Source organism: Cynocephalus volans, chromosome 12, assembly GCF_027409185.1.
Source record: "Cynocephalus volans isolate mCynVol1 chromosome 12, mCynVol1.pri, whole genome shotgun sequence".
In the NCBI taxonomy this organism is placed as follows: Eukaryota; Metazoa; Chordata; class Mammalia; order Dermoptera; family Cynocephalidae; genus Cynocephalus; species Cynocephalus volans.
Window position 1 is genome coordinate 10,307,621 of NC_084471.1, and position 26,012 is coordinate 10,333,632.

The 26,012-nt window shown below is 39.2% G+C and overlaps 2 protein-coding genes across 5 annotated transcripts in view; both read right to left on the reverse strand.

Annotated features, from left to right (window-relative positions):
* Positions 1-26,012, reverse strand: part of TNRC6B (trinucleotide repeat containing adaptor 6B) — a 259,377-nt gene that overhangs the window by 55,903 nt on the left and 177,462 nt on the right. For all 4 annotated transcript variants that reach the window (XM_063074663.1, XM_063074661.1, XM_063074662.1 and 1 more), the window contains 2 exons: positions 11,221-11,308; positions 6,767-6,788 (listed from right to left, as the gene is read on the reverse strand). In XM_063074663.1, the coding sequence (XP_062930733.1) occupies positions 6,767-6,788; positions 11,221-11,308 (110 nt within the window). The remainder of the gene's footprint in view (positions 1-6,766; positions 6,789-11,220; positions 11,309-26,012) is intronic.
* On the reverse strand, positions 18,894-19,859 carry LOC134360378 (non-histone chromosomal protein HMG-17-like). The gene has a single exon (XM_063074666.1). The coding sequence runs from the start codon at positions 19,857-19,859 to the stop codon at positions 19,596-19,598; it is 264 nt and encodes an 87-aa protein (XP_062930736.1). The 3' UTR covers positions 18,894-19,595.

The window sequence follows — 26,012 nt, forward strand, 5'->3', positions numbered from 1 at the left end:
GCAAAGGATGGGAGGATTCTTCCCAACTGATTTTTAGAATAGAAGGAACTATGCTTCTGTGAGGCTACCCTTCTATAAAAGGGCTAGAATCTTCACTTGAAGTTAATCAGGTCTGCTACATACCTTAACTCATTTTCCTAAAAAGGAATAAGACAAAGACAGAGCAGCCTATAGGACTGAGGGCTGAGCACTAGCTTGACTAACTCCACAATATTCACAGCACTGTTTCAACCAAAGATATGTGGTGGGCATCATATACTGTACAAGATTCCTTGTAAAAGCTCCTCAGAGAACTCTCCTACCATCACATCAGAGACAGAATGGATCATAAATGATAGTCATTATAAAATAGGAACATGCCTCAACCCTTTCATTCCAGTATAGCTCCATCTCAGGAGATTAGCCATTCAAATCTCCAGTACAGTCAGAAAAAGCCTGTGGTACAATGTTAGTCACAAGCAAACTGTTTCAGGACTCAAATGAATTCTTATTCTACTATTTTTGTTACACCTTTCTGTGAATTCGAGAATTTTAAGCATTTAAAGGGTAATCAGAATTCTAGACACTAATTACACAGCAATGTAGCTGTTAGGCAGGAGGCCTAATCCAATCTGATTCCCAAAGTCCAAACTTAATACAACAGAATCAGTGTGTGTACCTCATTCACAATTCAGAATGTTGGATGACAACAGGAGAGAGAAATTGCCATTAAGTCTGAATATGCTACTTTTTAGGAACTCTCTTTTCTGAATCTTAATGATTTGGAGGTTGTAACACAAATATTCCAAAGGTAAGCTGCTCCAAAGAAGGGTAGTGTCTTATTTTCCAGAGGAAAGTCTGTGGCTTAAACATGGTCCCTGTATCACAGGGAACTAAGAACATTATTAAAAATGCTGGGTATCCTATTTTCTAATTTCCATTCATTTACTACTAAAAACCATTTCTGTACTCTAACAACTAAATCTTATCCTCTTCCCCATCCCCTTCGTCTCACACCATTCTCATATCTCACAGTTTGAACTTCTTCTAATTGCCTCTATTTCGGAAAACTTCAGTACGATGTTATTTTTTCAGATAAAATTATTAAGAAACTTCTAAATGTATAACAAACCCAACACTGCACAGGACCAATACAAACTACTATTTCCTTTAACTATCTCGATGATACCAAACATAAAAAAAATGTAGAAATGTTTTCAAAGTAATAGTTAAAATACAAACAAGGCCTAGTAAAGATATTTTTTTAGGTGGAACATTTAAAATCTCCAAGACCGATGACACACAGTGAGTGGCCAGTGCGTACTGAACAATTTTCAGTAACTTCTAAGCATTGTCTCCACTTCTTTACCTTCCAGTCACTCCTCAACCCAATGTAACTGGCTTTTGCCCTGAACACCTCCCTGGAAACGTCTGTCCTCATTAAGTCTCTAGAGATCTTCATTGCCAGTCTAACGGGCACATGCTGGACTTTTTCTTCTTAGATTTTTCTGCAGCTTCTGAACACTACTGGTCATTCTCTCCCTCTTCGTTTTTGCGAAACCCACTCCAGCTAGCTCTTCGGCTCTTCCTTTCTCTCTTCCTTTGTGGGCTTCTCATACTCTTGTTCAGGGTCAGCAAACCTTTTCTGTAAAGGACTGGATAGTAAATATTTTAGGCTTTACTGCCCATATGCTCTTTGTTGCGACAATTCAACTCTGCTCTAGTAGGGAGAAAACAGCCATAGATAATGTATAAACAAACAAGTGTGGCTGTGTTCCAATAAAACGTTATGTATCGACAGTGAAATATGAATTTCATACCATTTTCACGCGTCATGAAATACTGTTTTGTTCCCCAATAATCTAAAAATGTAAAAAACATTCTTAGCTCATGGGCAGTACAAAAACAGATGATGAGTCAGACTTGGCTGGTAGGCCATAGTTGGCAACCCCTCCTTTTGACTATCCCATTTATCATAACTGCAAAATGGCAGCTGAATTTGGCCAGGAATTGTGTCTTTAAAAAAAAAAAAAAAAAAAAAACAATGTGAAGGTGGGGCCAGCACCCTTCCCACATTTAAGTTACTTAAGCACAAACTATCCCTGGCTCAGGCTTTAACTATCACTTATGTGTAAACGTTTTCCAAATCACTATCTTAACTCAGATCTCTTTCACCCTTCCCCTTCCCCTCAAACTTGTCCCCCAGCTCCCAATCCCAATCCAATCCTAGCTCAAAGAATGAAGTCATCACACAACCAGCTGCTCAAGTCAGAAACCTGGAATGTATCTTAGACTTCTCAATGCCCCCACCCCAACACATATACACCATTATTTAATCAACATTAAGATGAAAAAGCATCTCTCCAATTCATTCCTTCCTTTCTACCACCACTGCTCCTAACCGGGTTCAAGTCATCACCTCCCATCTGTACTATTTTCATAGTACACTTATCTGAGCCACAAGTCTTAAAACAACTCCTATCATTCACTCAGAGGCAGTCAGTCCCATTTCTGGACAAGTGGCTCCCCACCACAATGTTAGAACACACAAGTGTCTCCAGAAGGTGTGAGGGGTACTACAAGTAGTTTAGTTTATAAATTATTTAATCAGGAGGGAGGGACCCAAAATGAATAAGTTAGAGTAGACTCAAGGTTATCCCAACCACCACCATGTACCCACTGTAATATGACTTTTGGAATAGGCTCAAAAGAAAGAGTTTAGCCAATGTATTACACGGGTCCATAACTCCAGGTATTCTGATGGAAAGGTGCTGTTTCTCAGTTGTGCCCCAGTGGGGTAAAGGGGCAAGGTTATGAATTATTGCTTTGGACAACAATATCTAAAGCATTTAACTTATACTGAGCTAGAAGCTTTTCCTTCTTGCTTTGATTCACCATTGATACTTCTGGGGTTAGAATAAGTCTTAAGGAACAAAACATATGACAGACATTTACCAAGGAATTATTAAGTGTCAAGCACCAGAGCTCCTCAAATCTTTGAAGACAGTTACCTGAGGTTCCCCAGGTAGGAAGTCTTCCCCTGGGAACTAAACAACCCCAGGTGTTTAAATCTCCCTTAGTGACAAATTCCTTGACCAATTTGGTCCAAACCCCACATGGTTCATGGAGGTTGATCTCTGTTCCTTTTGTAGCATGACATTCCCATTTAAATCCCCCTCCCTGTATATTGTATCTCTATTAATGCAGTTTAAGGTTTTGTTAGTTTTATAAATCAGTTGTTTCATACTGATAACTCTCATTAAACTAACAGTTACCCTAACATCTTTTTAACAAGGCTAATTTGCTATGTCCAAATTCCGCCATTACATAGTCTATGCAATTGGGCTTTTTAATTCTAATCCTATCTTCATCCCTGTTAAATTTCAACCTGTTAAATCTGATCAATCTCTTGAACTCTTCTGATTCTAAGTCTTATATACAACAAAGGAAGATATTAGTTTAAGTGCTTTTTACTATTTGTTGCCTGGGTAACAGACCCAGCTCTAGCCCATGCCTTCATACAACCTCCACTTGAAATCCCTGTCCTATTCTCTCCAGAATTCTCACCACTTCTTTTTTTTAATGATGAAAGATAAAATAACATATAATATGTCTATGTTTTCTCTGAAATATGGAAAAATCTTACTTCAGTCCTCTGTACAATCAGAGACTCGGCACCAACACAGTCTTTTCTTTTTTCTTATAGGGTCTGTTGGGGAAAGAGGGGGTAGATTCAGAGTTAAAGGCAGACTGCCTGAGGAAAATACCATCTCTGGGAGAAGAATATGACCCAGAAAGGTCAGGTGAGGGGAGAGAAGAAGAATGAGATTTAAGTGTCTAGGCAGGCTCTCAAGAACAAAGATGAAGATGTGGCTGTAAAACTGAGCAAAAAACTAGAAAGGTTAGGGCATCCCTCTATTTACAGACTAACTCAGGGATAATTTTTATTTTTACTTCCTGTCTACTCCTCATTCTAACAATTAAATCCCTCAGGAGGCCTGAAACAGGCTCTCAGCTCACCTTAAGATTCTTTTACTTTATTTTCTGATTGAAGGGGTGGGAGGTGGGGACAGTATGGAGACTGTGAAGCTGTATTCCACTTTATGGTAGGTATGAGAAAAACCCTAATTGTTTTTTTTATTTTTTATTTTTATTTTTATTTTTTTTTTAAATTTTATTTTGTCGATATACATTGTGGCTGATTATTGCTCCTCATCACCAAAACCTCCCTCCCTTCCCCCCCCCCAACAATGTCCTTTCTGTTTGCTTGTCGTATCAACTTCAATGTGGTTGTTATATCTTCTCCCCGCCCCCCCCCCCCGGGGTGGGTGGGTGGGTGGGTGGGTGGGTGGGTGTGGGTGTGTGTGTGTGTGTGTGTGTGTGTGTGTGTGAATTTATACATTAATTTTTAGCTCCCACCAATAAGTGAGAACATGTGGTATTTCTCTTTCTGTGCCTGACTTGTTTCACTTAATATAATTCTCTCGAGGTCCATCCATGTTGTTGCAAATGGCAGTATTTCATTCGTTTTTATAGCTGAGTAGTATTCCATTGTGTAGATGTAGAAAGACCCTAATTGGAAGAAAATTTAGTACTGAGTAGAAAGGATAGTCTCATTTTTAAGACTTTGACGGAAAAAAGAGAAATGTGTTTTGAGAACAGACCTGGTCTCCCTCCCCACCACTGCCAATTTTTTTTTAAAATAGGACACCTAATGGATTTTCAGTTTTCTGATAGAAACACCACTTATCATATACAATAGCTTGGTTCCATAGCAAAACTAGTTTGGCTTCATGAGCATGAGACTTGTAGCCAGGCCTAGGAATCCAATCACCATACTCCAGCAACCACAGAGCCTGGACTGTCCAGAAAAATGCCAATTTTCTTAACTGTTGTCCCGATAAATCATCAAAAAGTCCTATCAATACTTAGGTGCCCAAATCCTTTTCTAGACAGTATGTTGGTTTAGAAATATGGACACCGTACCACTAGAAATAACACTATTTCTGTGGTAAAGTATAATTTAAATTTCAAATAGTTTACAAAAATACTTCCAAAATAAAGCCTACTTCTGGGATAGGAACTAGCTGAATGTACAGGGGAAAATACTATTCCTTCTAACCAATCGATAATTATAACTAATAATTCTCAGTTTATTTTACAAATCACTACAAAGTCCCAAACTACATTCTCCTTTGAAATGTCTTTTGATTAGAAAAATATTACAGCATTATCTAGCTGTCTGAGAATTTGTTCTCTATAACTAATTTCCAAGAAACTAGCACCATCTGTATTATGTATTAGTCTTCCATTCACTATGTGACATGCTTTGGCCTGAGAGTTCAACAAAACAAAACTAAACTAAACTGTGAAGAAGCCAATCATTAGAAGGCCTCCTATCAAGCCTTGACCTTTCCACCACCCTTATCCTCTTCCAAGTTATCAGTCATATCTGGTTCCCTTCGTCCTGGGCAGTGGTTTGCAACATGTACTGGGGTCACCTGCAGAGCTTTTCAAAATACATCTGCTAGGGCCATGGCCTGGGACTGTGAAGGTTTGGCAGGAGGCCTGAGCTTGTGTATTTTGACAACTCCATGCAAATGATTCTAATGCATAGCTAATTGAGAACCACATACAGTATTTAGGTAGGTAAGGATAGGTAGGAGCTATCTCAAGGAATTCAGTATCCCTTTCTTTATTTGATGACTAGAAGTATGATCATCACCAGACAAAACTACATAACCAAAATTAATAGGAAAGAACTAAAACAGAGACCATTATGTTGAGAATGACCTGAGGGATGCCTGCTTCTGTTACAACACATCCCTATTTTGTAACAGAGTTAACCTATTCAAAATATACTGTCTTTTTAAAAAGCATATTCCAGGCTCTAGCTCAGAATACAGTGTGAACATTCTAGATTGTAACATTCCATTTTCAGATGCATGTCATGGATCAAAGTGGTTAACAACCCTCTGCAGTTCCCATCTGTAAATCAGGAGCTGTTGTTTTGTTTTTGTTACTGTTCTAAGAAAAGTTTTCAAAAGATGTGTGCGGTCTGAAGGTAGAAGTGGATATGGAAAAAATTGCAGCTGAAATTGCACAGGCAGAGAAGCCAGCCCGCAAAAGACAGGAGGAAAGAGAGAAGGAGGTGGCAGAGCAAGCTGAGCGCAGTCAGAGCAGCATCGTTCCTGAGGAAGAGCAAGCGGTGAACAAAGCTGAGGAAAAGAAAGACGATGAGAGCATTCCCATGGAGACAGAGGAGACACACCTTGAAGAAACAATGGAGAGCCAACAAAATGGTGAAGAAGGCACGTCTACTCCTGAGGACAAGGAGAGTGGACAGGAGGGGGTCAACAGTATGCCAGAAGAAGGAACTAGTGATAGTAACACTGGCTTGGAGAGTAACAGTGCCACAGTGGAGGAGCCACCAACAGACCCCATACTGGACGATGAGAAGAAAGAATAAATGTTGCCTTGTTTTATGTGTTCTGAATACTTTTTTAAATGAAAAAATGTTTTTTGGTTTAAAAACAAAAAAAACAAAAAAAGATTTAGTTCCAAATCATGAACCACATAATTTGAAAACAAGGTACTTACTCTTTTGCCTCCTAAAAATTTCAAGGCCAACTAGAAACATCATTACTACTCTTCAGTGACTGCAAACAACCCACCTTAATTACTCTACACCCACTGTCTTTTCAAGTGGATAGGAGGCTGAGTCAGCAACAGTGTAAAATCTAAACACAAAAGGCTCTAACAATTTAAAAAGGAAAAAAAATCTTACCTTTGGTTTTTTGTTCCGTGACCTGCAAAATAGACAGACACAAGTAAATGAGATTTGCTTCTAATTCACTACATTATAAGACTACTTTAATTTTGATAACTCATGTAATTTAAGCTGTCTGATACATGAGCATAGTTAAAATCCAGAAAAAAAATAGCTGGGAATCAGTTTAGACATCCTTCAAAAGACTACAGCCTTGGGGCTGGCCCGTGGCTCACTTGGGAAAGTGTGGTGCTGATAACACCAAGGCCATGGGTTTGAATCCCTATATAGGAATGGCTGGTTAGCTCACTTGGGAGAGCGTGGTGCTGACAACATCAAGTCAAGGGTTAAGATCCCCTTACTGGTCATCTTTAAAAAACAAAACAAAAGACTACAGCCTTAAGTCCAGCTATACCTTACATGACATGACTACTGTTAGGAAAAATACTAAACATTAAAAAAAAAAAAAAAAAATTCCATTTTGATTGCTATGACTAGCGAAGATGAAATGGATGTGGCCCAGAAACTAAACTAGCCATAGAGACAAAAAGATTGCCCTATGAGTAGGAGGAACTCAAATACTGGATCTCAAATCCAAAGAGCAAAACTTCAGGTACCCATCCATCAGAGGAACCAGAGGTCAGGGCAGGAAAGCAGGATTCAAAACTAAGCCTTGCCATTTCCTGAGTGTATGAACTGAGTTTTTGTATGTATCTACTGAATGAAGAAAATAACAGTATCTCCCTACAAAGGGTTGATGTAAGGATTAAATCAGATATCCCATGCCAACGCTCAGCAAATGTTTGCTGCTATTATTAAAATTTACATAAAATAGCATGAAGTACTAGCAGTAAGACTGAAATACATAAATTTTGAACAAATCAAACATACTGGGTTACTACTATGGGAGTTCATGAAAACATGGTCATCTTTGGAGGGTGTGTCCTGTAGCTAAACAGCCCGCATCTTACTCGCAGGACCTCCTGGAGTGCTTCTTACACTCTTGCATTAAAGGACAAGCTAATACTATTATATTGAATTTGTGGAACACAAATGTTTCCTGGTACTAATTGTTACAGAGCTCAATTCTACTGAAAATACCCTTTTATAATTTTTCTATAACCCCACTTATCCAAGAATGAACTAATTTGCATTCACATACCAATTCCTTAAGGCACTTTAGGTTTCACGAATTGGCATTCACACACCAATTCCTTAAGGCAATTGAGCTTTCATACCATCGTAAATATTTCTTAGAAAAGTCAAAGCCTTCTCTGGTTGTAAGCAACAAACTCAAATAATGACAAATATGCCTTAAAATGTGGTTCTGTTAAAAGAGTTGTGCCCCAGACGGTGAAAAGCTGGATGATCAAAGCATGTGTTCTGCCAACACTAAACAATGCTCCTTTAGCAGCATCAGCCTAATGAATGTGAATGGAATCCTTCTTTGACACCTCTCTCATGAATGGAAACTAACAGTTTACTCAGTGAAGGCTCTAGAGAGAGCAAACTGCCACAACCATTAAACACAGTGGAAACAGCTCATGTTTAATTTCTGTGTGGAAATAATTTAATTTTAGCTTTAAAAGTTAATTCTTCAAGAAAATGACATTTGCCGTTATTCATTCTTAACAATTCACTATTAAACAAACACTTTTTGAGTGACTACTCTGCATCAGGCACTGCCCTAGTTATTGGCAATACAAATATGAATAAAACTTCTAGAAACATACAGTTGATCTAACAGGGAAGAAAGACACACAGAGATGGTTATAAAGCAGTGAGGTAAGCAGTATGAAGGACGCAGAAGCATTAAGAAGAGGCACCACAAATGTTTGCTGAATGAATGAATGACCACATAACAGAACATCTGGCAAGTTCTCTACAATTCTTTGCATCATAGCACATTTTATGCTTCCTAGTTGAGGCGTTGTCTCTAAAATAAGGTTGGAAACCACTAAGACAATCACATGGTAAGCTTTGTACTCTCTCCTTAAAACTGCTAAATCGGAATTTAATTCTGAGATTATGCAATGGTTCAGTATAATAAAACTATATCAAAGGCCATGAGTCAGCCTGTGTCAGCCTAGATTCTGTCAGCTGATATAGAACATTTTTGAACAAAAATGACTGAATTTTTATTGCTCATAATTAACCAGGCTGAAATTTTATTTATGGTGTCTTTCCTCTTTGCCATCATTTCTTCATTTTAATGCAATGCAAGCACAAGTGAGAACTACATTCTCTGCATAAATAATCCCAATTCACTCCCAAGTACATCCACACCATCTTTTGTTTTAAATAATTTCTCTATTATTTTAAGTCATTATTTTATTACTAGAATCTACAGTGGAAGTTTACAGATCCATATTTTATTAATTATTTCTAGACACTGATATTTTTAGTTTAAGAAAACACTATTATCTATATTAAGAAAGAAAACAGAATATATATTATCTAAAAGAATTGCTCACTGGTCAGTCAGCTCAGCTGGTTACAGTGTGGTGTTATAACACCAAGGTCAAGGGTTCAGATCCCCATATGGGCCAGCTGCCAAAAAATAAACTGAAAATTTTTAAATTTAAAAAAAATAAATAAATTAGTCTGTTTGGCATCCTCTTGTTCACAGCCTTTGCTCAAGTTCCCTAGTGTCCAGTCTATTAACAGTCCATTTCCACAGACTGCAAAATCCAATTTTTGTACCAGTTTAGTAGATGAAATCTATGCATGCCCTGAAGGAAAAGAAATCTTTCACTGAGGTTCAATCTCACATCACTCCAGTTGGGAGGGTCAGTGTGTGCAGGACAGAGGAACAAGAGCCCAGAAGCCACAGGGGCAATGCCACTAACATCCCATGGCTGGTGGGCCTGCACATGGCAACCTCAACGAGAGGCAAGGTGGCTGCACACCTGAAGGGAAGTACAAAAAAGCCTCTGGGTTGTTATCTGACTTCTTTATTAGGGCTTTTTACCCTAGAATTTTAGACAATTCTAACAAGCTCAGATGAGAAGCAACACATTAGTAACAAATACCCTAACAGCATGAAGATGAGATGGGGAACACACCACTATTTTTTTTTTTTTTTTAAAAGATGACCGGTAAGGGGATCTTAACCCTTGACTTGGTGTTGTCAGCACCACGCTCAGCCAGTGAGCGAACCGGCCATCCGTATATGGGATCCGAACCCGGGGCCTTGGTGTTCTCAGCACCACACTCTCCCGAGTGAGCCACGGGCCGGCCCGGGAACACACCACTATTAATAGAAACAGAAACACAATTAAAAGCAGACAAAATCTTAAACAGCACAACAGTCTATTATAGCACCACATAATAATGAATGTCCCTTTTAATTAAGTCGAAGAAAAGATAAAATTATATTTCATATGTTTAACATGGCAGGGTCATATGCAATCCAATTCAGAAAATATTTCCAGGGTTTTTCTTAGCTGGTACTCATAAATAATCTATTTCAATAATTCAAAAAACTGAATTATGGGAAACGCTATACCCAATAATGCTGGGAAAACTTAAGAGTGCCCCTTACACTGGCTCATGTTTGACTGCCTTGATTTTGTTCTAAATCTGGAGTTCCTCTGAACCTCCTAAGAGTTTCCACCTCCCTAAACTTAGCTTCGATAACTAGCACCATAACAGGGATAAACCTGCCCTACAGGGAGGCCCTGCTTCCCAAGTGCTTCAGGTAGTAACAAGAACTGGCAGTGAATCACCTTGCCTCCAAAAGACACCAAAGCACACTGCTGAGTCAGAGTCCAAGTCAGGTAATATGGAAAGAATGGTGAGGTGGGGAAATATGTACAATCAGGCAATGGCCAGGGTGGAGGGGTGCCCTCTGAAGCAAAGGGGTCAAGGCACTCTCTGCTTTGGACAGCTAGGTCAGAAAAACACTTCCACTGAAACCAGACAGTTGACAGCTGTCAGACCTATGGCTTTTTTCTTTTAGCAGTTCTCTTCTTCTCCTAAGCAAATTCCCCAAAGCCATGCAATGCTATATCCTCCAAAGTACTATGCAGGTCCACTGGTTCCTTGCAAGGGGAGTTTCTGTAAGGAATTATCAAAAGGCAGACTCATCTAAACAACAGTGCTTTTGGTGGATCAAAAGAACACCAGGTCAAACTCTAGCAAGTTTTTCAAAGTTATTCTATAAACTTGTTTAAGAAAAGGAGATTAAATTGTGATACAATAAGAAAATATGATAGGAGTTGAGAGATTGATAACTCTTTTCTCAATACTGTTTACTGTTATTTTCAAAAAATCAGCTGCAGCGTTATTTAACATGTACTTTATGGTAACAAACTCAGACCTTGAACTTTCTCCTACTTCCAAATCTTAAAACTTTTTAGTAAACTAATGTCTCAAGTAGCACTATTGAGGTGCCAAGTATCCAAGCCAAGATAGCTGCTTATCATGGATGCTTGGTGAATGTAAACATAGACTTTAATTGATTAACCCACCTTCTGAGTGGCTTCTTTTTTCTTTTTATCTTCTTTCTTCCTTTTCTTGTCTTCCATTAACTGTTCTTCCCTTTCTTGCTCCTTCTCTCTGTTAAGGTAATGTCATACCAGGAGGTTATACATCTGTACTCACAAGTCACTTTGGTAGCAAATTAAATGCTTGTAGATGCTATGCAAGGCAACACTTCACTCAAGCAGACCGAGCAGAACACAATGCTTTACTTAAACTAAAAGGATACATAAAACTCACCTTTAATTATTCCCACATCTTGGTTTGTCACCCCTTTTGCAAAACATGACATTAATTTTAGTTCCAAAGAAGCCTATTAAAGTGAGCTTTTATAATATCTACCAAAAAGTATATACACACACAGGATTAATGTACTTCCACTCAGCAAAGGACCTAATTTGAATATGACAATATCCAGTTGGCTTTTGGGAACATTCCTCACAAATAATGCAGAATATATTAACTCAATTATGGTACATATGTAGTTATCATAATTTATTTGTTTTCACAGGACATGTGCAGAGTGATGAACATAAAACTCTACGTTTCTATATTCCATATTTTCCTCTACATTTATTAATGCTGCATGTTTTACATATTGTCAACTTGTGTTTTTAAGGCAGGTACCGAGTGTAACATAAATCAGTTCACAATTGCATCCGCCTTTGCACATGAATTAAGATGATCAGGTTTTGCTCCACTCAATTAGAATAAAAATGATACACAACAATAAACATTCCAATTGAAAAAAATGTACTGAATCTCAGGAAATTAATATAATTCATACCACACGTTTGAAAAGTAATTTTGAAATGTAACATTTATTCTAACGCTGCCAGCATTCACTTTATGTATCAACTGGAAAAACCATATAGGCAACTGGTTTAACTTCAAAGCTCATTTTCAGAGCTGGAAGGAGAGTCAGACTACCAAATAGATACTGCCTGCAATACTTATGATTTTAGGTGATCCAACATATCAAACCTTATGGTTTCACAGATATCACCTAGAATAAGGCCAGGTTAAAAATCAGTCAAATTAAAAAAAATGTTAAGCAAATAATAGGTTTGCAAACATGGCAAAAATCACAAAGATGGTTCCTGAAAGACTGAACTTTGAAAAGTGAAGATCTAGTTCAATATATTCAACCTATACAAAAGGAACTGAAGACCAAAACTGAGGTGGGCTCCCACGAATAGGTAATTAATGTCTTATTTACAGAAAGCAAGAATTTTTTAAAAAATTGTTTGACCTACATGTTAAGCTATTGCTGACTTTGTCCACATTCACAAATATTAGCCTTTCTCCTTCTGCACCTCTGGGCATAAATATACAAAAGCCTAACATGCAAAATTCGCATCCTAAAAAGTAACTTCCATGAAAACCTTAAAAATACAGGCAAGAAAGATATTTTACTGAAATATCGTTAGGTCTAATGCTGGATTTCTTTGAAGTCAGATTATGTGTATATCAGTCTAAGTGGGAAGCTCTTGGAGAAAATCCACTTGCAGCAGTGCTCTACTTTAAGAAGATGAATTTATGAAAACTGGCAAGATGGATATTGACCATCTAAGGTAGGCTTGGCCACAATTCCTATTATATTTGGCTCTTAGAGCTTCTTGTTTCCTTGGGTTGCAAGTGGAAGGAGAGAATGGTGTTCTTCATGCCCAAGTTACTGTAACTTGGCTTCCACATTTTATAGTGAAACTGACTACAGAAAAGAAGCAACCACAGCATGAATATCTCCTGTTTTAAATATCTGGTGCTTTAAAAATGCATTAAGTTGCCATTTTTTTTCTAAACCTAAAATTATTCTAAAATTTAAAGGTTTATTTTTTTAAAAACTGCAATAAAAAAAGCAGTAAGTCTATAATGAGACACATTCTTAAAAAACAACTAACCTTTTCAAATATTTTTCCTATAAACAGGTAATTCGGGGAAAGAGATTGAAATCTATGCTCACTAGAAGTAGACTTATTTCCAAAACAAATATTTTTCAAAGCTTTCCAGGAGACAGGCTGTGCTTTCACCCTGATTTTTTACCATGCATCTTGGTAGAAATTAGTCTTCTCTTTAAATTTCACTTCCTTAGGAAGAATTTACTTTGCCAACCCTTACTTAAAAGCCTACCATTCACTTAATAATGAATCAATTGATGTGGGATTCACCTTTCTTAAAATTCAGTTGTGCTCTATCTAGGCTGCACATTACTATCATTTGGGGAGCCTTTAAAGAATCTCTAAGGAGGGCATCCAAGCAGGGAAGGCATCCATGGTGGTGGTAATGGGAGATTGGTTACATGAGGGTGGGGGTGGGGGTGGGGGTGATCATTAAACAAGTATATTAAAACTAATAACAGCTAGGTTTCTCATTAAAAAGAAAAAAGTTACAAAAATGAACCATGTGGAGCTGGATCTAAATTAGTTACTGGCATGAACTCACAGGTTTCAATATATAGAGACAGACATAACGATAAAGATGTAACTTTGCATATGTCTGAGTGTACATTCCTTCATGTACACACACACATGAACACAGATACATAAGCACACGTACTTATCATCCAGCTCCATCATCATGAGGGTGAGGGAACAAGCAACATCCAAACAGCAATGAGCACAGAAGCACCCAGATTTGTGGGTTTTTTTTAAAAAGATAACCAGTAAGGGGATCTCAACCTTTGACTCGGTGTCGTCAGTACCACGCTCTCCCAAGTGAGCTAACTGGCCATCTCTATATAGGGATCCGAACCCGTGGCCTTAGTGTTATCAGCACCACACTCTCCCAAGTGGGCCATGAGCCGGCCCTTAGATTTGTGGTTTCTAAATACCACTCTTCACTAAAAGAGCCAGAGTTCTTTGGAAAAAGAGCTAATTCTTGGGCTAGGGCAAGGAAAGTATAAGATGAGCCTGGAATGTATGTTTGCCAAAAAGCAAGGGAGTACTCAAAGAACAATGGGGCATGTCAAGTGGTCACAGAAGACAGTTTGAAGGGGCTCCTACTAGCTATATCTGGGACAACATGAGCAACCAAAATAAACAATAATCAATATAAACCACTACAAAACAGGAAAGCATAAGTACACATAGAGAGAAATAAGTGAATGAATAAATTAAAAGTGATGAGGAATGGAATATTCACATAGTTTCAAAGCACCTCCCCATAAAATACTTATTACTATATAAGAGAAAAAAGTAATAATATGAAGAGAAGCCCTGGCAGATACCACCTTAACAAAGTAATCCGCATGAACATCATCAGTAATGGGATGAGTTACCTGATAGGATGTTGTGAGAACACAGCGCTACTTCTGTGATATTCCTTTCAAATATGTTTAACCTGAATATCATCATGAGGAAACATGAGACACCACCGCATCGACAGTCATTCTACAAAAGAACTGGCCTGCAGTCTTCAAAAGTTTCAAGCCATGAAAGTCAAGGAAAGACTAAGGAACTCTTCCAAGAGGAAGGATGTTAAGAAGACATAACCAAATGCAAGGAGTGGTCCTTCTCATGTAAATACAAGTATCACACTTCAAACAGGAGCTGAAGAGCAAATGGTAGTAACCTATAAGGGACTCCCACCTAGAACCTGGGGCTGCCAGCCCAAATCAACCTCATCCATTTACCCCAGTGGGCTGTACAAATTTTTTCTATATGGATCTTGACATGAAAAGGTTAGGAAATACTTGTTTAGGAACTAGAGATTAAATACTGCCTCTGCAAAAGACAAACATATGTCATTTTTTCAGTACTGGAAGAATTGAGGTATTGTGTGGGTAAGCAAAAGATAAAAGAAGTGTAAACACTATCACCTAGAATAAATCTAGAATGGTAAAAAGCCAAACTACTCTTCAGAACCTGTGAGGTGAAGAAAGAATACAATAGCCTTTTTTTATTTTCCATGATAAGATTAGTTGACAAAAGTGACATTTTTTTTTTTAAAGAAAGGCAGTACATGAATAAAAGAAAAATATCCAGTAGTAGTAGTTTGAGCTGTGACATAGCAAGACTCCTGCTCTTCATACAAGTCCAGAACACCAAAAAGCAACGTGCTGACATTCCTATAAACCTGCCACATCCCAGAGCTCAATGGCCTGAAACCGTTCAAGGGGAAAGCATAGAGCTGCAGTATCTGGACTACAATTCCCTAGCGCTGGCATTCAAGGCCATTCACGGTGTAGTTCCAACTTTCACATTCTGACTCATCCGTTCTGTGTGCCTGACATAAAAACCATCCTCCTTTTTACTGCCTATCACACTTTACCCGATGGTCAAGTCCTGGCTCAATATCCCCTTGCTTCAATGAAATCGTCCCTGACAGCTCCAATTGAAAAGAAACTCCCCTTCCTCTGTACACCCCACAACTACTGCCCCTGCCTCTCGTCTGGCCCTGGAGGTGTCTCAAGGCAGCTGTTAACAGTCAGCAGCAGCATCAGAGCACATGAAATGACTTTCTACAGCATGGCTGATTTTACCAGGGATCTGGGAAGGCAGAGAGATTTGGGGGCTCCTCTGTGTTTCACCTCCCTTCTAACAGGATTCCCAGGAACTGATCCACTCCTTTACCAAACATTTATTGGTTAGCTGACATGAGTCAGGCACTTCTCTAAGCGCTAGGGATATGGTAGAAAAGAAACCAAGCCCCAGCTCTCACGGGGGCTTACAGTCCAGTGGGGGAGAGAGGCAACAAACAAACAAGATATACAACAAAACATATGTATAAAATATACGTTTCAGGTAGCAACAGTGCCCCAAAGAGGAGAGGGCAGGGAGAGCTGGTGGAGAATGACAGAGGCAGAGGAGAGGACGCTGTCTTACAGAAGATGGTTAAGAAAGGTCTCTCTGACAGGGTGGCCTAAGAATGAAGACCAACTGAGGCAACAAATTGGTCCATATGGTCCTGTACATTCCTCTGTCTGGAATGTACTCTGGAGGAGAACATTCCAGACAGAGGGAATGGCAAATGTATGAAGCAAGACTGGTATGTCTGAGGAAGGGGAAGGAAGGTGCAGCACAGGGAGTAAGGGAGAAAGAGGTAGAGATGAGACCAGAGAGGTGGCAGGGGCTCTTCTTAGAGAGAATGCATTTTTCACATTAACTGGTGCACATCTTCTGATAACTGAATAAGGAATCAAATTGGGACTGATGTACACAAACACAAAAACCAAAACTTCCAAAACATCTTTTTCCCACCACCAATCAAAAGGCCCACCTCTCCCACCGGAATCAACACTACCAGAGCTCTCACTTCTGTTCTCACAGGTGGCTGGCAGGCTTCCCCCCCGAGCACCCATCACACTATAGAAAAATGAGCTGAGCATGTGTGCATTTCCTACTGATGACGTCTCTGAACGCAGGGGAATCAACCTTACCCTCTTCTTGTGGTGTGTATTGGGCAGTAGAGCCTCCAGGCCAAGACGTGTTTAAAGAAAAGCCTCAAAACTGTGAACTGAACCATCTAATAAACATACACTGAGTAACTGTTACATGCCAGGACTGATCTAAGTAGTTGGATATAACAGTGGGTGAAAGAGGGACAGCCCTGCCCTCAGGAAATGACATTCCAGACAGGAGACAGATAACACAAATACACATGGCTAGGAAGTCATTACAAACTCCAGAAGGAAAATAAAGCTGGATAAGGGGATAGAAATTGTCCAAGAGGGAAGGGACAAGGAAGAAGGTGGGCTACTTCCCATGAAATGTTCACAGAAGTCTCTGTGAGGCAGTGACATTTCAGTAGAGCCCTAAATGAAGAAAATTATCTGGGAGATTAGTGACCAGGCAGAGGGAATGGTGAGTACCAAGGCCCTGAGATGGGAAAGTGCTTATAATGTCGGAACTTTCCTTGTGAGGGGCAGGGAGAGGCCCTCTACACCTAGCCTGGACACACAAACCCTTCAGAGTGTTCTCTGTCGACTCTGTAACAGCCCTTACCCACACCAAAAGAACTGAGCATCCTATTTAAAAGCTTCCCTTCTACCTCATTAATTCATTCAGTATCTCAGTGCCTACTTGACTGCCAGGCACCGTGCTGAGGCTCAGAATTCAGCAGCAAACAAGACACAGTGGGGCTTGCCCTCCTAGAGCTCTCACCACACAAATCGGACAGCACCTTCAGGGCAGGAACCTGTGCCCTTCTTGCTTTGCCTCCCATCTTTACTGAACTTTGAGGTACTCTGCAGAGAGCTTGCAGTACTTTTGGTGTTTTGAAAGGTACCAGAACCTTGGACATGTGAATGCATGGCCTGTGATAACTCAGGTAAGAGATCAACTTCTTTCCACGAACTAGAGTCAAGACCAGTGGTTCTTGAATTCATGTTCCCAAACCCATCATGCTTCAAAAATGATAGGGAAGGGCTGACAATTTCACACTTGAAAGCAGTAATCTCCACCAGCACGCTGACTGGAATGAAACCATTATAAGAACTTCAATTCAGATAGCCAGGACTCATCTTGATAGGAATATAGCTTCAGACAACCAGAAGCATCTTCCTTTTCTTTAAAGTCTGCATAACTGGACCCAACAGCATTAAAACCTATTCTTGACATGCTGTGGTCAGCAAATGTGACAGCACCTTCGGTCCTAGGTCATACCCAACTCCACACAATTGAGGCAGACAGACCTGAATAGGAACAACAGATCTACCTGACATGCGAAACATACCAGCAGAAAACCAATACTGTAAAAGATTAAGAGCTTCACAATAAAAAGGAACAAAGTGTTAATACATCCACAACTTGGATGAATTTTCAGGGAATTACGCTGAGTGAGAAAAGTCAATCCCAAAGGTTACAAACTATGATTCCATTTTCCTGCACATGACATTTCTGAAATGAGAAGTGGTTGGCTGTCAGAAGTTTGGGGGCAGGGTGAGGAGCACAGGTATGGTTATAAAAAACACTAGTGACCCTTGTGGTGATGGAACTGCTCTGTATCTTGATAGTGGTGATGGATACACGAACTTACACGTGATGAAACTGTATAGAACTAAACATACACATATACACAAGAACAAGCAAAACTGGGGAAATCTAAATAAGATGGGTGGACTCTTATCAATGTAAAAATCTTCATTGTGATATTGTAGATATTGTACTATAGTTTTGCAAGAGAGTTACCATTGATGGAGACTGGGTAAAGGGCACATAAAATTTCTATGTTATTTCTTACAAGTACATGTGAATTTACAACTACCTTCATAAAAATTTCAATTAAAAGAAAAAGAATTTCAAATACTGGTTCATCTCTTGGTTACCTGTTTAAAAATTTTTCATGAACTTCTACTTTAAACTTTTTTGTTAATAGCTCTTTATGAAAGTTGCATAAGAGTAAAAAGGACTTTTAGAAATCATTTGGTCCTGACATTCACAGAAATGCATTTCCAAAAATATTCTAGAATCTACACTTCACCCTAACATATTTAAATTGTTATCATTTGATTGATCAAGTGTTCCTTGTTTTAAGTACATTAGATATATAATACAAACCCACAAGGCTATTTAAAATGCTCCTCTACCACATAACTCACAATGCAATTCTTTTTTTTTTCCAAACTATATCCAGCTTTATTAAAGATACTTTTCATAAACAACCATAGGATTTCAGGCATGGGCAGACAATCATTAACAGTATACAACAACTTTCAAACTCCCTTCTTCAGTGGACTGCCGAAATCAAAAAGCCACTATAAAACCCAATGAAGTCTTCATCTGATACTCTGAACAGGGAAAGTTTAGAGTCAGGGTTGACATTTCACATTTAGAATGTTGTTTAACAACTTTTCACAAGCCAACCCTGACTTTCAGGAAATGAAATGAAAATGGCAGAATTAATCTCAAAATCCACAATGTAGGAAAGGAATTGCTGCTCTCTTGAGGGATGCCATCTCAGTGGCATTGCTGGAAAGTCCAGATTGCCTGACATAATGGTAACCAATTTCTGAGGGTCAGGTCCCAATAGATCTCTGAGCTTAAGGGTGTTTAGGTCTATGCTGAAGGTGGAAAGGGAGAAGAGGATATAAGAACAAATTTTAGTTTTTCCACACCACAAGGCATTTGTGCCAAGGTGGCTATTTGTGTTGCCAGGGAATCCCTCCTCCTGTGAGCCAAAAGGAAGTCTCTCAAAATTAGAAGGGAAAAGTGTTTTCCCCAAATCAATCCAGCTTTGGAGACATTCTATTAGTGACATACGCCCTCATTCCCCCCAAAACAACAATGAAGTGTTCTGTGTGCTAACAACATAGCTTAAAAAAAAAAATAGTAAAACAAAATTCTGCATTTTTATAAAACTTGATAAAAAATAATATTTCAAACTGTACAGTCACCAGAAGTACAGAGTTATCAAAAATGCACACACTTCACTTGGCATCTCCGGCACCTTCAGCTTTCTGTGCCTGGTCTGTTCTGGCATCTCCAACTTCTCCAGGGTTATTCCCATTCTTGCCAACGTCAGCTTTTCCCTTTTTCCCTTCGGGTACCTTCTCTCCCTTCTTTGCAGGGGTCTTTTTAGGCTTGGGCTCTGGCTTTGGAGGAGCAGACAATCTTGCAGATCTTCTCTGTGGTTCATCCTTCACCTTGGCTTTACCTCCTTTAGCATCCCCTTCAGCCTTTCTCGTGGGCATGGTGATGATGGCAGTGGGACGTAGGTGCTGGACGCGGGGATGCAGCGGTGCATGGGCTTTGGTTGGTCCAGGGGTCGCTCTTGCCTCCTCTTCTTCACACTGCTCCACAATTCTGTTACTAAGGATTTTAGTGGTATAACAGTCATATAAGCTATTATTTCACTTTGTGGTGGTATGTACATCAGCTAAGTCAACACCAATTCCAAGCCACTTCTGGCTGATGTGCCAGACTCCCTTACAACTAAACATAGAGATGTGATTTATGCTCTGCCAATAAGGTGCATGTGTAACTTGAAGAGAGAAGCTTATCAGGAAGTATGGCAGAGATGCCATGGTCCTGGAGCCTACATCTGCAGCAGCAGTTTCCTGAATGCTCAGGAAGAGGAAAAAGTTCCCATGTGGCCCCCAGTTCTGTGGTTTGGTGCTGGGAGGCACCTGACCTTCTGCCTATCCAAGATCTGCGAGACAGAATCATCATTTAATAATCCCTGTGCACCAGTGAGAGTGAATTCTACTGCCTGTACACTAAGAACTCTGCCCAACACAGATTTAGAGTTTTTCAAAGGGCATCAAATATATGTGACTTGTACAGAAACGTATTTCCTTAAAAGACAAAGGTAATCTTGGCAATTTATAAAACAGTAAGAAAATAACTAGGCACAAAACCATTACCCATCATAACCAATTAAGGATTAATGATATCACATGCATATTTAGGGTGAGAAAAATTAACAAGAGTGCAATGAAGAGTTAAGTGAAGGGCTTAAGGTATCCAATTTGGAGTGTTTTTAATTAAAAATGCACAGAAAAGAGACCATGTTGGAATACACCCAATCAGGCAGAGAAAATTACATAGCAAGGCACTCCAAATATCTGTGTTGGATTTGTTCTTAGCATTTTTTCCTTTGCTGGATCTGAGGGAGTTTAATGGGATGCTAACATAATTTGCACATGATATTAAACTAGTAGACAAGGCCAAACAGCACTGGGGCATAAAAATCATTTGAGACTGAGTGTCTCATAGGAAGAAAACAATAACATTAAACCTAGAAAAATTAAGGTAAGTGCATTTTCCTTAACGTAGAGAGATACAGAAATTTCTCCTGCCGTCGGCTACATCGTGTGATATGTGATGGGTAACAAAATGTAACACAGCCCTTTCTACATAGGGATTACCTTTCTTTCAGAGGTGGTGTAAAGCAAAGCTTCTTAAATTTTAATGGGAATCTTGCCAAATGCAGATTCTTATTGAGTAGGTGTGGGATGAGGCCTAAAATTCTCTATTTCTAACAATCTGCTAGTCCCTGGACCTTTGAGTAGCCACAGGTATTATGTACTTGGTTGTTTCTTTCCAAGATAATATGGAATTGTAGTCATTTCCTATTGAGTCAAACCTCATTATTATCAAGCATATGCCTCGTTATTCCTGTGTTTCAATGCTGAATCACAGTGTAATCTTTATGAAGGTATATATATATATATATTTTTTTAAAGTCTTATTTATTTTTTATTTATTTTTTTATTTTTTTTGTCTTTTTTTCGTGACCGGCACTCAGCCAGTGAGTGCACCGGTCAGTCCTATATAGGATCCGAACCCGCGGCGGGAGGGTCGCCGTGCTCCCAGCGCAGCACTCTACCAGGTGCGCCACGGGCTCGGCCCTTTATGAAGGTATTTTAAAAGGCAATTAAACAACTTGTGTAGTACCAACAATGCATGAAACTCCATGGAAACAGTGACATTAGGAATAGCTAGGACCAAATCTGTGCAAACATAGGCAGGACAACTGCCAGCTGTATGACGGCAAATATAAGGCGCCAACCATCCAAGAGTGCCATCAGCCGTAGGGTGAATGCAGATCTCAGAGATGTCAAGTGTGTAAAAGAATGCGTGTCTCAGAATCAATGAAATATAGCAATAAGACTTTTGCAGGCATAAACACTGACTCTAAGCTTTTCACAGATTTCCCAGTTCCCATATTTTGAGGCACATGCAAGGAACTGGCTTGTCTGGAATTACTCAAATCAAATATATTTAAAATAATTTTTTCCTACTTTCAGAAATTTCATGTGGCACAAGTTGTAACCAATGATTTGGGGGTTTCAGGATTAGAATGGTGCCTGAAGAATATCTCATTTGAAACCACTCATCTGACGCCTTATATACTCTGGCTGGGCAGCCCAGCAATCTCTAAAAAAGAGAGGTGTGGCTTTCTATTTAACCTTAGTGCAGCTCTGTAGGAACTTCTTTATATTGCCCTAAGAAATGCCTCTTTATAGAGTTGGCTCTCTGCACCTGCAGGTTCTGCATCCACGGATTCAACCAACCACGGATCAAAAATACTTTTTAAAATAATAAAAATTAAAAGCAATACAACAATAAAAATAATGCAAATAAAAAATACAGTATAACTACTTATGTAGTACTCACACTGTATTAGTTATTGTAAGTAATCCAGAGATGATTTAGTATATGGGAGGATATGTGTAGGTTATATGCAAATATTACACCATTTTATAGAAGGGGCCTGAGCATACAGGGATTTCAGTATCCTGGGGAGAAGGAGGGTGTCCTGGAACCAATCCCCTGGATCCTAAGGGATGACTGTACCTTCCAACCATTGGCCCCAAGCCACCTTTTCAGATCACACATGATGAATCTAAGTATTTGCAGATATCCATCATGTAACCCTGAGGCATTCTCAGCTTCTTCAAACATTCCACGTGTGACCTGGTTTTCTATCTCCTTACCAGCAGGGTCATTAATTCCCCAAACATACTTCACTTTTTCTACCCAAATATTGGGCAAAGCAGCACTAAATAGAGTGGTCCTGCCACTCCCTTGTCCCAGATGATATACCACTGCCAAACTGTCAAAGAGCCCATTTGCTTTCTTGGAAATCACACCTTCCTGAGTTATAGCCACCTAATACCCCTGTTTTTTCATAGAATTGCTGTGCATACAGGACCTTACATGTCTCTACTAATGCCCTCTGTGCCAAATGTCAACCTGCCATCATCAGTGCCTCTTAGGGTCTTCACTGCATTGCAGGGAAAGGCCTGGAACTACATTTCCCAGAATCCCATTCCTATTATGGTTCCAGGTTAGATGCCACCAATGACAGACACCCTTTTGAGATGTGGAAGACACAAAAGAAGTCAGTATTTTCCAGAAACAGTTGTAAACAGACACATAGGTAGCAGCAGACAGGACTTTCCACTTCTGCAGAAGCTTCCAGATGATCTAAAGCCAAATTGGAGCTGCAGACAGCTGAGGTCACTGATTTCCCGGGAACTGGCACTCATCATCAATAATAAAATCTTCTTGAAAATCTTTCCCCAGACTTTCTAAAGGTTGTGTGAGCCTTTAACTCCCTTTCCTACTTGGAAAATCCAATGGATTCAACAGAAAAAGCTACCAGAATTAATAAATGAGTTTAGCAAGGTTGCAGGATACAAGATCAATATATAAAAATAAACTGTATTTCTACTAGCAGCAATCAGAAGCTGAAATGTCAAAAAAAAAAATTCCATTTTATAGCAGCATCAAAAAATACGAAATACTTAGGGATAAATCTGACAAAAATGTAAAAACCACATACACTGAAAACTATAAAACAATGAGGAGAGAAATTTTTAAAAACCTTAATAAGTAGGGCCGACCCCGTGGCACACTCGGGAGAGTGCAGCGCTGGGAGCGCAGCAGTGCTCCCACCACAGGTTCGGATCCTACATAAGGATGGCCGGTGCGCTCACTGGCTGAGCGCGGTGTGGCCGGTCACAAAAGGACAAAAAAAAAAAAAAAAAAAAAAAAAACTTAATAAGTAGAGAGATGTACTGTGTTCATGGACTGGAAAATTAAATATTGTTAAGATGACAACCTACCCCAATTAACTTACGGATTCAATACAATCTCTATATCAAAATCCCAGCAGGATTTTATTGTAAAAATTAAAAGCACTTTCTAAAATTCATATGAAAATGTAAAGGACACAGAATAGTCAACGACTTTTTTTTTTAACTTCTAAATGGCCCTGAAGTCATACTCAACAACTTTATAAAATGACAAAGTTGGAGGACTTACACAACCTGACATCAAGACTTATTATAAATCTATAATCAAAACAGTGTGGCACTGGCACTAAAACAGACAAAATATTGCCACTAAAATAGACAGAAAGTTCAATGGGATAGAATAGAGTCCAGGAATAGACTGATGCATATACGGATAACCAATTTTTAAAAAGGTGCAAAGGAAATTCAACTGAGAAAGGACAGTCTTTTCAACAAATGGTGTTAGAACTGGTAGCCTTGTGTAAAAAAAAAAAAAGAATCTCAATTCATATCTGCACTGTACAAAAATTAACTCAAAATGAATCATAGACCTAAATGAATCATAGATCTAAAATTATAAAACTTCTAGAAAAAAACATAGGAGAAAATCTTTGTGACCTTGGGTTAGATGAATTACTTAGATACAACACCAAAAAGCACAATCCATAAAAGAAAAAATTTACTCATCAAAGTTAACAACCTCTGCTTTTTAAAAGGCATTGTTAAGAAAATGAAAAGATAAGCCACAGACTGGGAAAAGTATCACTTATCTGATAAAGAATTTGTATCCAGACTATATAAAGAACTCTCAACAAACCACTTCATTTTAAAAATGGGCAGAAGATTTGAACAGACACTTTACCAAAGTACACAGATGGCAAGTTAATACATAAAAAGATGTTCAACATATTAGTGAAAAACAATTAAAGTCACAACGAAATGCCAACACACACAGACTTATATAGGATGCCCCAAATTAAAAAGACTGACCATACCATGCACTGGCAACTGGAACTCTTTCATGGTGGGAATGTAAAATGGTACAACCCCTTTGGAAATCAGTTTCACAGTTTCTTAAAAAGTTAAACACACACCTACCATATGACCCAGCCATTCCATTCCTAGGTATCTATCCTAGAGAAAAGAAAGCATATGTCCAACAAAGACTTCTGAATGAATATTCATACCAGTTTTATTTGTAATAGGTGGAAACTAGAAACTACCCAAGTGTGCCTTAATAGGTGAATAAACAAATTACATATGGCATACTCAGCAATAAAAGGAATGAGCCGCTGATACATACAACACGGATAAACCTCAAAATAATTATGTAGAGTTAAAGAAGCCAGACAAGAGAGAGCACCTACTGTAGGAAAGAAAGTGAGCCAAGATGCCAGGTATAGCTCAAGCTTCATTAAAGGAAAAAAATCTGCCAGGCTGTGCTCTAAGTGGCAGGCAGCCTGGGGCTGCCCTGAAAATGGGGACAGCACCAGGTGTGGGGGTGGTAGAGCTTATATAGTGCGCCAAGGGCTGGCTGATACCACCAAGGAGGGTCATTATGCTAATATGGATCGGGGTGGAGAATTGCGTCCCTGCGGAAGCAAAAGTGGTGTCTGTTTAAGTCAGGAGGCTTCTCCTAAAGAGAAGCGGGGAGGGGCTTGGTGCTGGAGTGGAAGACAACGCAGGTGGCTATTTTGTTCTCATTGTGTGCACAATGTTGCTGGTCACATCCAAAATCCATCACTATATGATTCCACTTGTATAAAATTCTAGAAAATGCAAACTTGTCCATAGTGACAAAAGGTAGATCAATGGTTGGCTGGGGGAGGGGCAGGACGGATGACAAATGGGCAAAATGAGACTTTGGGGGGTGAAGAATATATTATCTTTTGTATACATAGTTCAAAATATATCAAATTGTACACTTCAGATATAAGCAGTTCATTATATGTCAATTATACTGCAATAAGGGACTAAAAGGAAAAAGAAGAGAGAAAAGCCTTTCCTACATGGAATACCTAGAATGGCCTCCGTTTCCTTGTCAGAGCCCTGGCTGTTACAAGCCCTATAAATGAGAGCTCTTTATCAGCTGAAATTTCACCCTGGCTGTGCACACTGTTCCTTAAGATTGCAAATCTTAAATCGGAGCTCCTACCTGGATAGCATTCCTACAACGGGTGTCAAATTTCATTTCTCAATACAATCAAGTTCTGTAAAGACAGCTTAATAAGGCAAATGCCTGAATTTTTAGGCCTGTACCTTTAAGTCTTACTGCTTTAACTCTCTGGATCGCCTGTAAACTACTAGCATCTTCACTGGATT